Source organism: Pyrgilauda ruficollis, unplaced genomic scaffold, assembly GCF_017590135.1.
Source record: "Pyrgilauda ruficollis isolate IOZ18807 unplaced genomic scaffold, ASM1759013v1 scaffold32, whole genome shotgun sequence".
Classification (NCBI taxonomy): domain Eukaryota; kingdom Metazoa; phylum Chordata; class Aves; order Passeriformes; family Passeridae; genus Pyrgilauda; species Pyrgilauda ruficollis.
Genome location: NW_024524600.1, coordinates 3,530,097 through 3,544,782, shown reverse-complemented (window position 1 = coordinate 3,544,782; position 14,686 = coordinate 3,530,097). Strand labels below are relative to the sequence as shown.

General features: G+C 38.5%; 1 protein-coding gene across 3 annotated transcripts in view; it reads right to left on the bottom strand.

Annotated features, from left to right (window-relative positions):
* Positions 1 to 1,310: 1,310 nt before the first annotated feature.
* EEA1 (early endosome antigen 1) overlaps positions 1,311 to 14,686 on the bottom strand; it is a 67,641-nt gene continuing 54,265 nt past the window's right edge. For all 3 annotated transcript variants that reach the window (XM_041474236.1, XM_041474238.1, XM_041474237.1), the window contains 7 exons: positions 14,285 to 14,470; positions 13,722 to 13,853; positions 11,747 to 11,932; positions 11,191 to 11,429; positions 9,619 to 9,739; positions 9,184 to 9,282; positions 1,311 to 8,128 (listed from right to left, as the gene is read on the bottom strand). In XM_041474236.1, the coding sequence (XP_041330170.1) occupies positions 8,006 to 8,128; positions 9,184 to 9,282; positions 9,619 to 9,739; positions 11,191 to 11,429; positions 11,747 to 11,932; positions 13,722 to 13,853; positions 14,285 to 14,470 (1,086 nt within the window). In that variant the 3' untranslated portion in view covers positions 1,311 to 8,005. The remainder of the gene's footprint in view (positions 8,129 to 9,183; positions 9,283 to 9,618; positions 9,740 to 11,190; positions 11,430 to 11,746; positions 11,933 to 13,721; positions 13,854 to 14,284; positions 14,471 to 14,686) is intronic.

The following is a 14,686-nucleotide window of genomic DNA, read 5'->3' as shown; positions in this document are numbered from 1 at the left end:
ACAGAGATGCAAGCTCAATAGGCTCTTCTGTGGTGTCAAGAGAACGATACCTCAGGAAGCTGTTGAGGCAGAAATTGACTTCCCAATTCAAACTGCCTTTTAGAGGAGACCTCCCTTCTCCATCTTTCTCCATATCTACACAGAGCCCCTGCTTCAATAGCTAAACATGGGTTGTTTGGTTGTGCCTCCATAATTCAATAGTGGCTTTGTCACAGGACTGATCTCCCACATAAACCATCTGGCTTCTCTCTGCAACACAGTTCCACCCTGAAAGAGCTCTCCATTTCACAACTGAGACCTTTATTGGTCTAAAAAATGAAACAAGTGCTACTTTTTGAGTCTTGCAGTTATGCCATCGTCCAGCTGCATTGACTGTCATATCAGAACACAGCCAGTGACAGAAGTACTTTCACCAAATGTGGCATACTCGGCAGCCTTGCACAGCTATGGGGAATGAAAAGACTACTCTGAATTTAACCTGTGAAAAGAACAGATTTGAAAAACAGTCATTATTACCATGTCCTCAGGAATGTGAAAGCCTTTGTTGCAGCTCCCTACAAGTGGAACATTTAGCTTGTTCTTACATGTGTGTAAGAACAGTTCATCTATGTCGGGGTTCGCTGTTATTTGTCTCTGCCCCAACATGGGAAAAGTGGTTCTGGGTGACTGCGATTTCAAAGGATGAGTCTGGACTCTCAGGTTTTCAGTCTCCAATCTTGTTTATTAATTCTTATCTACAATGCTTTTCTTTCTGTCCAGCCGAGGTCCGCTCAGCAGGACAGTCAAGTGCACTCTCCCTCACCCACAGGGTGGCTGTGTCCTTTATAGTGAAAATTACGTGTATCATATTTACCTTTAATTCCCAATACTTTTCACCCCTATAGACAAGTGTACCTTCACCATGAACCAATCCAAAAGTGCCAACATCATCACACAAAATGGAAGACATGAAGAAGAAAGAAGAACACAGGACCACGCCCTGAATCCTCCATCTTGTCTTCATGACCCCCCTGTACCTATTTTTCTAAAATCTATATTTCATCCTGTAAATACTATTCACACCCAAGAAGCTCTCATTTCCCCACACACAGATTTTTCCTCTTTAGATGGATCAAAGCCAAGCCACCAGACACTTTTGGCAACATTCCAGGGTTTTCGACCCCCCAAGGGCTCCCCTGGTGTCTCTGGACATCCAGAGTGATGTGTTGAGTTCCCACACATCTACATTTGTAAAACTATATATCCACCATTTCAAAGTAGCTTTGCTGTCTGAAACAGGGCAAGGTAGATTTGAATGATATAACCTGGTCTATTAGAAAGGTCTAATTTTTTTATTATTATTAATAGTCATTCCTTTAACATATCAGAAAACAAAAATGACATTTCAGCAACAATTCATCATAGTTTATACAGAACCCGTTGATGCATGGTGTCACCTTCCCATTCAAATCCACAGCCACCTTCCAGATCACAGAGTTTAAGAATTACAGTGCACACTGGACTAAATTCTTTCACAATGTAAGGCACAACTACATGATCACAAGTAGTAAACACAAACACTGAAAGCAGAACTTAAGAGAATGAAACTTCAATTAAAAAGAAATAAAACCAAAACAGACTCATGCAAAAAATCTATCTACACCTACCAAGATGGTATGATCCAGTTTAGAAGTACAGTACTCTGTAAGTAAAACTGCAACATAAGTCTTTTATAATACATTACTTCTAAATACCAAGTAAAAATTTATATTTTTTCCATTTATATTTTATACAATTATACAGAAATTAAGCTGTATGAACAATATTCACATCTGCAATAATAAACTGATCATTAAAAGTCAAAAAAGAGGCAAATGAGACCATGTAATTTGTGGCACGCATCCATTACAGAACACCATTCATCAAGTTCACATCTCGAGTACTGAAGAAAAAAAACACGACCAAGTGAACGGTACATGTGGTGACTGAGGCTATCTGTAACCAAAGGACAAAGCTCCATACAAAATTGGTTTTAACCAGCAGACCTTAACTATGAAAGCTTGTGGTTATCATTTATTTCCTGTCCAGCAGCTAGAGTTTGCAAGGTTGAAACTACAGAAGTTAAAAGAATTTAAGATAATTCACAATAACTCAAAACTGTTGGATTATTTCAAATACACATTTAAAAAACCCAACTCTTTTCCTTTTTTGGTGATATATTTTTGCAATTTTGGCATCCACTATAACTTTTACATAACACGACCGTGAGAAAACCTAATTAAACTTACCTAATGTTTGAATTTCACATTGAGAGGTAGCTTAAATTAAATCTTATGTAATGGCATCAAATGGGGGGTGGAGGATATGACCTTTTTTTGTGATTTTTTTTCTTTTCTTACAAAAGTGACTATTTCTATACAAGCAGCATTTTGGACATATTACTATAAAAAGTTCTGGTATTTGCTAACCCAGCGAGATGTTCTTTCAAACATCCCTTTCATGCCAGGAATCAAGCTCCAGCGTGATACAATGGAGGACTTTGCCATAAAGCCAACAGCAGTAGCCTGGACCTGCCAGCACTGACCTGTTGACATATAACAAACGAACATCCTTTCCCAGCCCTCTTTATCCCAAAAAAAAAGCACGAAATACAGAAAAATTTGGTTTTAGTGTTACGTTTCAGTCACAGGGGGAGGGAAAATTGGAAAATGTGCCTTCCAGGCTCCTGCTTTCGTACAACATTGATCCAAAGGGCTGGCAGGGCTTCATCAATCTTTAAATGCACAGACACTTCCCTATCCGTTGCACAGTGAGTGTGTAGTATGTGGAGAGCTACAGACAATAGGCAGAGTTTGTTACACAACCTAGTACCTACACTCTTCATTACTGGGAACTTAAGTGGGGTCTAATATTCTCTCTAAACATGCAAATTTTTTTATTCAGTGTCCATTTGAAAAGAAACAGAAAAAATACCATAAAAACCAAATTTCCATGGCAGGACTTACATGCAATTGTAGCTGGTTTTGAAAAGTACATCAATTAGTCCTTTTGGAGAGGCTACATTTGGACAATAGTTTTAAACTCATTCTAAAATGGATGCTGAGGTCAACACTTCAAAACCAAAGAAACAGACAACTGGCAAGATCCTTAAAAATACATAAAATTCTTTTTTTTTTTTTTTTCTCACTTTATAATCTTAAAATTAAGTTCTACAAAGACATAAAATAATATTAAAATTAAGTTCTACAAAGACACAAACCATGTGTGACTAACATGGTTTTTGTTATATGTGCTCTCAGATAATGATTCTGTTTTTGGTAAAAGGAACTGTAAGTGCAGTCCTCCTTCGGGCCAAATTTATACAGTGAAAAATCCAGCTGATTATAAACCTGCTGTCCAATGACTACAGCTAACACATGCAATGCACATACTGCCATTCCACTTACTATAGATTCTCTTAGACAGCAAAAAGTGCACAGTGCAAATGACAGTGTTGTTTCCTAGTTCTCTGAGACTATGAGAGCAGGAGAGGTGGTACCTGGAAGAGTAATTTATCAGTTTCTACATGCTCAAACCATGATATCATTCTTCTTGGCATAGTTTAGATTATAAATAGCTCCAGCATTTTTCTGTCCATCACTGAGTACTGGCCATAATTTTTTTAAGTTTTGCAACAAGCATTTGTTTCCACTCCATGGTGAACTGACACATAACAATCCAGAAAATCAGCTGAGTTTTCCAGGTTCCTTTATGAATGTCACTTCTCTTACATCTAGCAGGAGAAGCTAAATTGTTCTGGCTCATGTAATACAAACACAGAGAGGTTACTTCATGCTTCTGCTCCCAAATGCCTTCTTGCTTCACTAGTAAGAAAGCTTTTCCAGTGAGGATTCACAAACAACCCTAATGGTCCCAAAGCCAACAAAAGTTCTCATTGTTCTTGTGTACCTTGTGCTCCACACTCCATGGCAACTTGGTTACTTGACACCTTCCAAAAACAGAGGCAAAAACCCACATTTCACCCTACAGTCTTGGACTCTTGTGCCAGAGAGTGAAGCCAGCTGAAAAATGAGATCCCTCTAAACCTCTTGCCTCTGTTGGAAGCTGCAGCAAAAAAATTCCTTTTGTCTCTTCATCTCCAGACAGCAACTTTTCCTACTGTGACTCATTACTTTTATCCTCTTCATTCAACCTTTCCAGAAGGGGGAAGATTACATTAGGGAGTACATGGGGAGAAGAAATAAATAACAGTAAAGCAGAGCCAGCTAAGACCAAAAGCCTGCCACTGAGCTCTGCAATGCTACCTGTCTCCAGTATGATGTACTGCTGACATGAGCCAGAGTAGAACAGCAGGATTTGGCATTTGTGGGGCAAAAATGCAAGGGACTGTGGGTCTCTGAGTGGGAAGTGAGGTGTTGTCTCCAGGAAGTTAAGAGAACCTCTCCCCACCCTTGGGCAAGACCATCCTTTACACATTTACAAAAGCTTTTGTAGCTTGTCTCTGCCCGTGAAGCAGCTGGTCTCACATTCTGCTATTGCAGCAATTCTGAATGTGGATAGAATTTCCTGCAGATGGGACAGTTTCAAGAACAAAGTCCACACTTCACTATCCCATTCCTGGTGCCCTAGTAATGACTAGTAATCAAAGGCTGCTTGAGGATCCCACAAACCTACTCGTTTGAGTGCTGGTTTTGCCATAATTTTCACTCTTCCTCTATAATGGCCACTCCTTGGGGAATCAGAGCAATCTGCCTATTGCTAGAAGCTGTAAAAACACATAACTATGCATCCTCCAGTTCCAAGAGTCAGTCTCTTCTGCCATTTTATTAGTTTTCCCCTCTGTTCCTGTGTCTGCAGTCTGAAAAATCAGTGAATTAAACTGTTTTGCCTGGAATCCTTTATTTTACTGTGGTAAAAGTCACCAGGCTTTTTACTTGGTTTTCCAGTTACTTAGATTTTAAGGCAGTGGAACAAAAAGCCCACATTCCTACTGAAACATGCCCATCAAAACAGTAAGACTCTGCAAGCGTATTTGTAAATACACAGCTTTTCACCTTCCAGTTTCTCACATTATGGGATATTTTCTTAAGCTTGAACACAGCTTCCAACCTGGCAGTGAAGCCAAGTATTATAGAGTCAGTCTACCATCAATTTGTCAACAAATACAGACCAGCACTAAGAATTACAAGTACAAAAGAAGGAGCATAAGACTCAGCAATGGAATCGTAAATTCATTTCTCACTGTGAAAAGCTGTAGAAATCATGATCTATTGCTGCAGAATCAAAGCTCAAACATGGAATTTTCTACCCCCACTGCTCCTCCAGATTTTAACAATCCTTCTTTCTACAAATGCGCGCTCAAAAAGCATTTCCATCCCCTCAAAAAGCTGCTTATACAAACTGGCCAGCAAAAAGCAACTTTCAAAAATCAAGCTTGTACTGCCCCTGAAGCTGAAGAGCTCCACATTAAGGTGTGATCTGCAGTCAACCAACTGCACTGCTTCAGCAGCCTGCTGAGAAAGGTCTCTGCTTGTCTTTACACAATGGCATCCTAAAAGGCTGAATTAAAAACAACCCTTCCAGAACTTTTACCAGTGCACATGTTCCCAATCAAAAGCATTGAGCTTTCACATGTTCCCAGTCAAAAGCAAAACGCCTAAACACAACTGAATCTTCTAACCACTTTCCTAGCTCCCCTGAAAGATCTCCATCTTCCCCTGCCTCAAGTTTTTTGATCTTAGGCAGCTGTGGGAAGTTTCTCCCTTTCCTGCTCAAAATCCCTCCTGTTCTATGTGGCTGTCCTTCACCCAAACAACAGCACAAGGCTCTTGTGTGTTACACAAAAGGGCAGAATGCATCTAGGTTGGAGCACAACTGTCTTGTCTCTACTTTTCCCACATTTTTAAAGTCAGACAAAGACTCTAAAGCAATGTTTTTTTTTGTTTCTCTCAGTAAACAAATAAATAGAAAAATTCCCCAGAGGCAGAGATTCTGTTCATATTTTCTATTCAAAAGATTCTTATGCCAAGAAGTTACACTGATGAGGAAAAACAGGGAATCCGGAGGCTCTGTTCATATGGAATTGTTGTAGCAGTTGTTTTTTTTTTTTTTAGCAAGCAACTCAAGTTCAAACTAGAAAAGCAGGTCAGTTGTAACCCAAACCCTTTTACAATGATAAGAACAAGTCACATCATTCAGCTGGCTTTTGGGAAATAAGAACTGAATTTTAAGGAAACACCTTGACAGTGCAAACGTAGATTTTGCTGGGTAAGTTAAAAGAGGAGTACTCCACTACTTCTGGAGTAGAAGGATGAAGTTTCTTCACTTGACAGTTAATCAAGACATTTTTTATAAAGACACTTTGTCATTCACATATAGAGCTGTAACTAGATAAAAGCAAACACATCTTCCTAATCATGACTAAGATACCATAATTGTGACAGAATTTGATTCCTTGCCTCAGAAAAGAAGTAGAGGAATTCAGGATACAACCTTTTTTCTGTACAGCTGGCAAAACTTGGTAAGATACCGGAGCATTTGAGGGGTGGAGAATTTATTAGGGTATTTAAGACAAAAAATTCCTATATATTGGAAGGCATAACCCCTGCTTAGAAAAAATAATCCTAAGGGTTTTGAAATACCAGATAAAAAGGGAAGAAAAGTTAGAGACAGGCAAGTAAAAATGAAGAGGTGCAAACAAAATCACAACAAAAAAGAAGTATGGAGCTTACATGAACTGTACAAGAAACTGCTGTTCCCAGTACAGAAAGCATGAATAAATATTCATAGTCATATATATTGGCCTCTTAGTTAGAGCTGTTTGGCTTACAACAAAGCCAGTTCTCCATTCTAAGCAGACTAAATCACATAACTAACACAACACCTCAGAGCCCCTAGTAATGGGGGTCAGATGGAGTAATGGAAAAGTGAGGTTTGTTAGGTGTTACAGGAGTTCAGCTTCTTCCACCAAAAGCTGAGGGAAGGGACAGAAGAAAAGGCCAGAAAAACTACAGCTGTCTCAAAAAATACTTGCTCTTAGTTGGATGCCTGGCTTGGAAGGTCTGGATGTCCTTTAGAAGAGCAGTGATCTCTCAGTGCTTCCAGAGAATGGGCAGGGGCAGAGATGTGCTACAGGCTTCTACCAGCATTGTTTGTTTGCTTTTTAAAACCCACATGATGTAAGGGTTTCTTGAATATTAAAATGTGTCAACCAAATTTGTAAAAGTGAAATCAATCACTATGGGATGAAATATTGTAATGTATAATATAATACTGCTACAATGCCAGATAAACTGTCTCATCATTTGTTCACACATACTCTCTCAGAGAGACAGATGCACTCACACACCAACTATGCAATACAGTTTGTGTAAAGATGTTCCAGCACCCAAGTGCTGTATTAGATAAGGACTTGGGTGCTGATACTACAAGAGGGCAAATAAAACTGAGTTGAAGTTGAGTCCAGCCATTACCCTCATTGTGGAGTTCAAACTTCAGAGAGAACAATGCAAGAACCAGAGAGATAGGAAAAAAACCCAAAATCACAGGGGGTTATAAAGACGATCAGATACACAATCAAATGCAACAATTAGTTATGTTTTTACAGCAACATTTGATACATAAAATCCTCACAAGTCTTTGCATCTTCCTTTTTCTTTGAAGGAAACAAGAATAAACTTCAATATCACATAAATGCTGTTTCTCTTGAACAAAAAAATAAAAGATAAAAAAATACATTGTTACTCCTCTGTTTAAACTTTATTTACAAATAACTGGATATTTCTAATCTAGACATAAAAGCTCTTTCCATGATGAATGTCAGTAAGCTATGAATGATCTGAGGCCGTGTCTCACAAAAAAATACAATAGTTTTGCTTGGTATCAATAAACATTTTAAAATATACTAGATTTTGCCAAGTATTACAATCATTGTCCAAACTGAATAGTAGTCTGAGTGCTGAATGAAGTGCATCAACAGAAATAGTAAATTTTAGTGTAACATTTCTTTGTCACTCACGATAGCCAGTTATCCTTGCAAATCATTAAAGCAAGTATCACAGACTCGGACAGGCTTCTTGGAAGAAGGAGTTAAGGCATTCTTTGCTGAGCACTCAGCACAAAAGATATTTCCACACTGTCTACAGTGATGCTGCAAAAGAGAAGAAACACACATGCTGAACATCAGTGGCAGAGCAGTGATCACTAATAGAGATCACTATCATGTCAAGTCAACTCTCAGCCAAATCAACCCTCATCTTTCAAAAATTAGTCTTAATTTTTAATTGGCAGTTACATAGCACAGAGAAGGTCATTTGAGTAAATATTTTCTAAAATGTATATGAGTAAAACATTCAGAAGTGCTTAATCGAGTAAAGAGAATATACCACTTTCAGAAAATAGATGGTTAAGTTCATCCTCCTTTTGAATTTGTTCTCTTGAGCTTGTTCTGGTCACATGAAATACATTCTTCTTATATGTAATTACCAGCTTTCACACTGAGAAGTACCCCTGCAGCCTCTGTTCAAAGACTACCCAAGAACATCACCAAAATAGCGCAGGCCAGGGGGAATCACCTAGGACTGTATCAGGAAGGTCTGCAAAAATGAACCTCACAAATATCCCTGATCTATTTCATTGCCAAGTCACTTGTTGGAGGGGTGCTCATCTCTGGATGAACGGCAGACCTGCAAATTGATGCCAACATCTTGGCTGACCACAGCAGTTTTTAAAGCAAGGTCTGACTCCAGACCTAAAACACATTCAGATGTTTCTTCTGTTCTATGTTTACAAATGTATAGTCACAAAGCACCAGATCATGGTGATGCCTCATATTTTCACACATCCCTAATTTCAACCAATTTACATTCCTTTTATACCATAAATCTAATTCAGATCAGTTATAAATATATTTTCTGTAAATATGCTTGCAACAGTGTAATTTTGCCTGCTTGCTTTGGGGATTGAAGCATTTTAACGCTGTTTATAAATTGATGCTGTTAAAATGGAAAAAAACCCCATGAATAAAGCAAGCTCCACAGCCATTATTTTTAATATGTTAAGGCATTTCAAACAATAACTGTATTCTGAGATGTCTTGAGAATCACAGTACTATTCAGGCCATTTTCTGAAGTCTGTTTCCAATCCAAGAGTTTGAAAACAATAAAAACTGAAAATCACCATAGACACAGAGTAGAACACACCTACCCTTCTTACTGTCACCGAAAAGCCTTTTCCACAGGCCATACAATTCTGTACCTCATTGTCTTCTGCCCACTTCCTGTTGAGAGCTTGTGTGTGTTTGATCTATACAGAAGATGTAAAAAAAGCATCAGGCTTTTTAAAAAATGCATGTCTATTCCCTCTAATATCCTCTGTTTCCACAGCAAGCACTACCTATTGCAAAATAAATGCACCAATTCTATCATGGTACTCAGGGCTTATGGCTGTTCAGACAGGAAACCTTCCAAGCTTCAAAACTATAAGCAGATTTAATCACACACAGACCCTCACACACCACAAACCTAACACCTTAATTCACTCTAGAAAGGCAATCCACCACCAAACTGACACGAATTTGAAATTCTCCTAGGGTCCCAAACAGAGAATCAACAGGTTTTATAGCTTCAAATCAAATTATACCTGCAGTGACTGGTTTTCTCGGCCAAGTTCCTGCATTGCAGCGGTTGTATTGTCCAGCTTTTTCTTCATTTCTACAAGTTTGGCCTGAAGCTTTTCAATTTCTCCCTCACTTTTTATACACCTGAGGCAAAATAATAAACAGTCAGCTCAAAGCATTTAAGACAATGTACACTGTGTGTGCTTTGGGTCGGTTGTCAGTCTGAGAACTTACCCACATAAAATCCAGCCAAAAAAATCCTTACTCTGAAAAGTTCTTGGATGCCTTAACTAGGAAAACATTCTGTTCTAACAATCAATTAAAGATTATACTGGCATTGCTCCTAAGTATCTGCAGCTTATCAATACCTGGTGTTACACCCCAAACCAGGAACAGTGCTGAATGCAGTCCCTCAACAGCAAGTCCTGATAAATATCCCTGTGCAATGGGATGCTCGCACAAACCATCTGCTCCAGATCAGGTCAGGCAACAGAGCAGAGAAGAAACCTTTTTCTTCTATCAAGTCTGCTTTCCATCAGTTGAAACTCAGTTAGCTGCTCAAAGCCAAATTTCAAAGGGTATTTTTCTGACAAGCTGTAAACAGCTACTGGATGAGTTCAACACAGTACAGGAAGGGATTGCCAAAGAAAGAGGATCTCACTTGAATCGACCCCATCCTTTTCCAAGGTCTACTGCTCAAAAGTCAAACCACCAAGCTTGACAGTACCAACAAAAGTTTTCCCCTCTACTTTCACCAAACATGTCAGGAAATAAGGACAAAGAAAGCTTCCTGTCTCACAGGTGTTGCTTCTACCCTGGAAATCACTGCATTCAAGTAGCTTCTGCTGCTTGCAAGGCCTCCTGCTGCCTGAAGGAAAAGCACTCTGCTTACCTTTGACTTAAATATATTGTAGACACAACAGCAAGATGGGAGAAAATAAGACTGCAGGTTTTCAGGAGGAAGAAAATGCCTCCTTTGTGAGCTTTAGTCTATCTAATCTAATTACACATTCAGTCTCCTAACACAGAGTAGTTGGCACACCTGGGAGCTCCTATGCAAATTCTGTGTTACTTAAGGGGTCTCTTCCAGGCTTCTGGATGACTAGGGCATGTATTCAAACTGAATCAAGGCATGGGAGCCTCAGAGTGATGGAGAAGGACAGTTAGCTCAGGTAAGCGAAGTCCTCTCTGCCAGGCCCCACAAAGTTGACACAACAGAGAAGCCACAGCCTACACACCTGAAATCTCAGAGAAGCCCAGTGGATTTAGAAGGGTCTTACAGACGGACATAAATCCTTGACAGCAAGCACAAAGCTGTGGCTTTGGGGATAAGTAAAGAGCCTGATAAGCCTGCCCTGTTTTCTACAGAATCATCACAAAGAGCACAGTTGGTTTCCAAAACCTCTTGCTGTGCTTTGGCAGGGATGGCAGGGGTTTGCACTCTGGAAACTGTACCCACAGCCCAGGCATTAAAAACAAATACAGATTTAAATAAAGCATGACTACAGAATCCCAAATCAACTCAAACAAGTTTTCACCCTCAGTTCATTTAAATTCTCAAACTACACTTCCTCATCATCATGACCACAGCTTACCTCTCCAGCAATGCTCTTCTCTCATCCTGGTTATTCTGGACTGTTGCTTCCAGGACAGCATTGTCCCCACGTAAATCATCTGTCTGTTTCTCCAGCTCGCTCACTCGTCTTTGACTGCTTTGCCACTCTTTCTTCATGGTGGCCAGGTTTTCATTCAGGGCTGTGACCTGCATGGTGAGCTTGGTCTCTTTTTCCTCATGTTTCCGTTTTTCTTCTTCTTTGTCTTTTTTCTCTGTGTGCTATAAAAACAATGGAAAAATGAAGAACAAGCTTCCAAGCATTCTTTCCCTATTCCCTACATTTAATTGAGCCAAAGAATCTTACTGTAACAGAATCACTACTTTTAATCAACATATTCTATTAGACAAGGCTGTCACAAGGCTGTCACCTCAGTGAATTTTCCTATACCATTAAATGCCTCAAAGATTTTTGATCTTGTCATTTAAAAGCTCATGTAAAGTAAAACTAAAGTCAACCCATTGCTTCCTTTCTGTCCCTGGAAAAATCCAAAGGCATGTTCACAAAACAGCAGTCTCATTCTCTCTAACATACTAACCAGTTTGGCTTCAATTTCAGCACATTCTTTCTTCAGCTCCTCTTCTCTCTTTTTCAGCTGATCTTTGACTGCTTGATGTTTTTGTTTCTCCTGTTCCAGAGCTGAATTCGCATTATCTATTTTGCCCTGCAGTTCTAATTTCTGTTGAATCAATAGCTGGTTTCCATCCTTGAGATTTGTCACCTCCTGTTAGGATACAGAGTTCAAAGTTAAAGTAGCAACTCTGAAAGTGTAAATGGATTTAAATTCAAAAATATTGGAATTCTTTCCTAGGAGAGAACAGCAATAATTTTTAGTTTTATCACTAGAAGAAAGGATGATTTTGTACAGTATCAGTGATTTTCATGATCAAAGACTTTAAACTTATATTATGATCGACATTCAATTTTAGAAATAATTTTAATGTATGTTTCTACTAAAGTAGAGAGGAAGGTCTGTTGAATTGTTTTCTACCACTCCTTGAAAAGATGCATCCATTGTCATTTTATAGGTACTGCTCTAAAATTTACTTCACATTGTTCTCTGCAATAATGAGGTTAAAAAGTTGTAATGACAATATAAAAGTGAATGTTGATGGAAGAAAGCTAGTTTCTGTTAGTCTTCAGTGTATAAAAATTACTCTGTTTTAAGCAAGTGGGATAAATAATGGCTTTACTTGTTCCTCTGTAACTGAACTCAAGTAGAACAGTTCATTTAATTTATAGAAATCATTTTCCTTAAAATTACACAGCCAAGGATATAGGTACTAACAGACTAATAGAGGTGCACCATTTTCCATAAATCAAAATTCACAATACAAGTTAAAACCAAACAAAGGACAGTGAAAAGAACATACCCTCAGAACAAGAAGATGCCCTACAGATACATATACATCCACTCCTTGCTAGGACATGGGAAACAGAATTTAAGTCTTTAGGACACTTTCAGTCTGACTGCTTGTAGGGAAATGAAGACATGACTATTAAGCTGATATTGGTGTGCACACCTTTTACATATTCATAAATTTTATTCTTTAGAATAGAGATTTGAGGAACAACAAGAATTAGAATACCTTTCCCCAAGCACAGAGTGCTCAAGAGAAACAAATACAGAATAATACCTAAAAATTACAGACCATTTTCTAAACAAAGGAGAACAAAAGAACATCTGAAGGTTGTAAGCTATCATGTTATTTTCTATTTATTAGTTTATAGGGAATTGTACCTGTATTTATACTTGTGCAATAATTTAAACTAAGTGTGCTTAACAGATGCAAATATAACTGCTAATAATACATTATGGAGAACACAAACTGCAGCCTTTTAGGAATGTTAGTTTTTATAGAGACTAAAAAAACAGAATATGTAGAGTGTGGCAAGAAACAATTAGTTTCACTGAAGACTAAAAATTATTTCATTAAAGCCTCCCAACTTTACCCTTTTGAGAGCTCAAATGATTGTTATGGTTTTGGAAGAGAGTTTGCCTTTTACGAAGCTCCTGACATTTGCCTTTTATGAGGTTTCCCCAACTGTGACTTTTTAAGACATTTTAAGATACAACAGTAAGAGAGTTTCAACTCTACCATGCATCCTTGAGAAGTCTCAGATGTGTCTAGAATATGTGGAAAACTTCACCATTGTGACTTTTTTGGACAACTTTTCATTTCAGAATAGTCAAGCAGGGGTATGCAGAGTTAATTTACAGTGGAACTGAAGAAAAGGCAGGACATAGAACCCATCCTGAAACTAAGACAAGTTATGCAGCCCCCCTGGCTCACTAGGCTCTGGTGATAGGCTCACTAGGCTCAAGGATCATCACCACACAAGACATCATTGCTGAGGGAGCTCAGTAGAATCTGGGCTTTGGTTCCCCTACCTATACTACCGATATTTACAGTAACCATCTTTGCAAAACCATTCCAGACAACATCTACTGAGTAGACACCTATTTCTCATCAGATAACCAAACACATGAAGAAAACTTTGTCGCAATGTACCTTCTCAAATTCTTGCTTGCAGGCTCTAAGCTCTTCACCCAGCTTGGCACTTTCTTTTTCAAGTCTATTCCTTATTTCCTGGAGCTCTGCCGTTTTACATTTTTCATTAGCCAAATCTTTTTCTTTCAAAATCTTGAAGAGAAATAGAAGTGCTAGAAAAGTTACCGCTTCCAAATTCACAAAATAAAAAACCCAAACATCCAGGGCCCAAAAACTACTTGGTGACTTTGTAACTACGGGGAAACAACTGCCATATATCTATCTACAGTTTGTAACACAATTAGCAGCATGATTGCAGTTTTAGATTTAAAACTAATAATGTTTTCCCACCTGTCTAGACACAACCTGTCTAGAAAAAATGAGAGCATATTCTGAACCAAATTCAGTACAACTGTCTCTTTTTAAAGTCTTTTCACCAGAGCTTCAGTAAAACTGTTATTGTTATGCACTATAACAATGTTATGCTCTCAAATTAGGGATGTAATACAAAATAATAAAGGGTGCCTGCATGGAGTGGATGTCAAATCTCCTGTGTGGAGAATTCAAAAGGCAGAGGCATTTACCCTGTCATTCTGAAGATCTTGTAGCATTTTGGTCTTCTCACCCAGCTGCTGCTCTTTCTTTGATGCATCCTGCTCCAGTGTAGACTTAGCTTTCTTCAGCTCCTGAATCTGTTGATTATTGCTAGCAATTTGATTCCTGCTGGAAACTAATTCTTCTTGAGCTAGAGCAAGTTTTTCTTCTGCGGACTAATTACAAAGAGAGTTCTAAGTTATCCATCAGTATAAAAGTTTCACATACTAAACTGCCACAAACATTTTCCAAGTAGAAAAACTGCTACCTAGTGTGCAACATTTAGCTTCAAATGTCGACAGCATAATTAGAGAAACTTCTAGTTTAAAAGGTTACCCTAAGTAAAAAGAAACTATGCCAGCATAATTTCCAGGAACAAAAACTTACTGTAC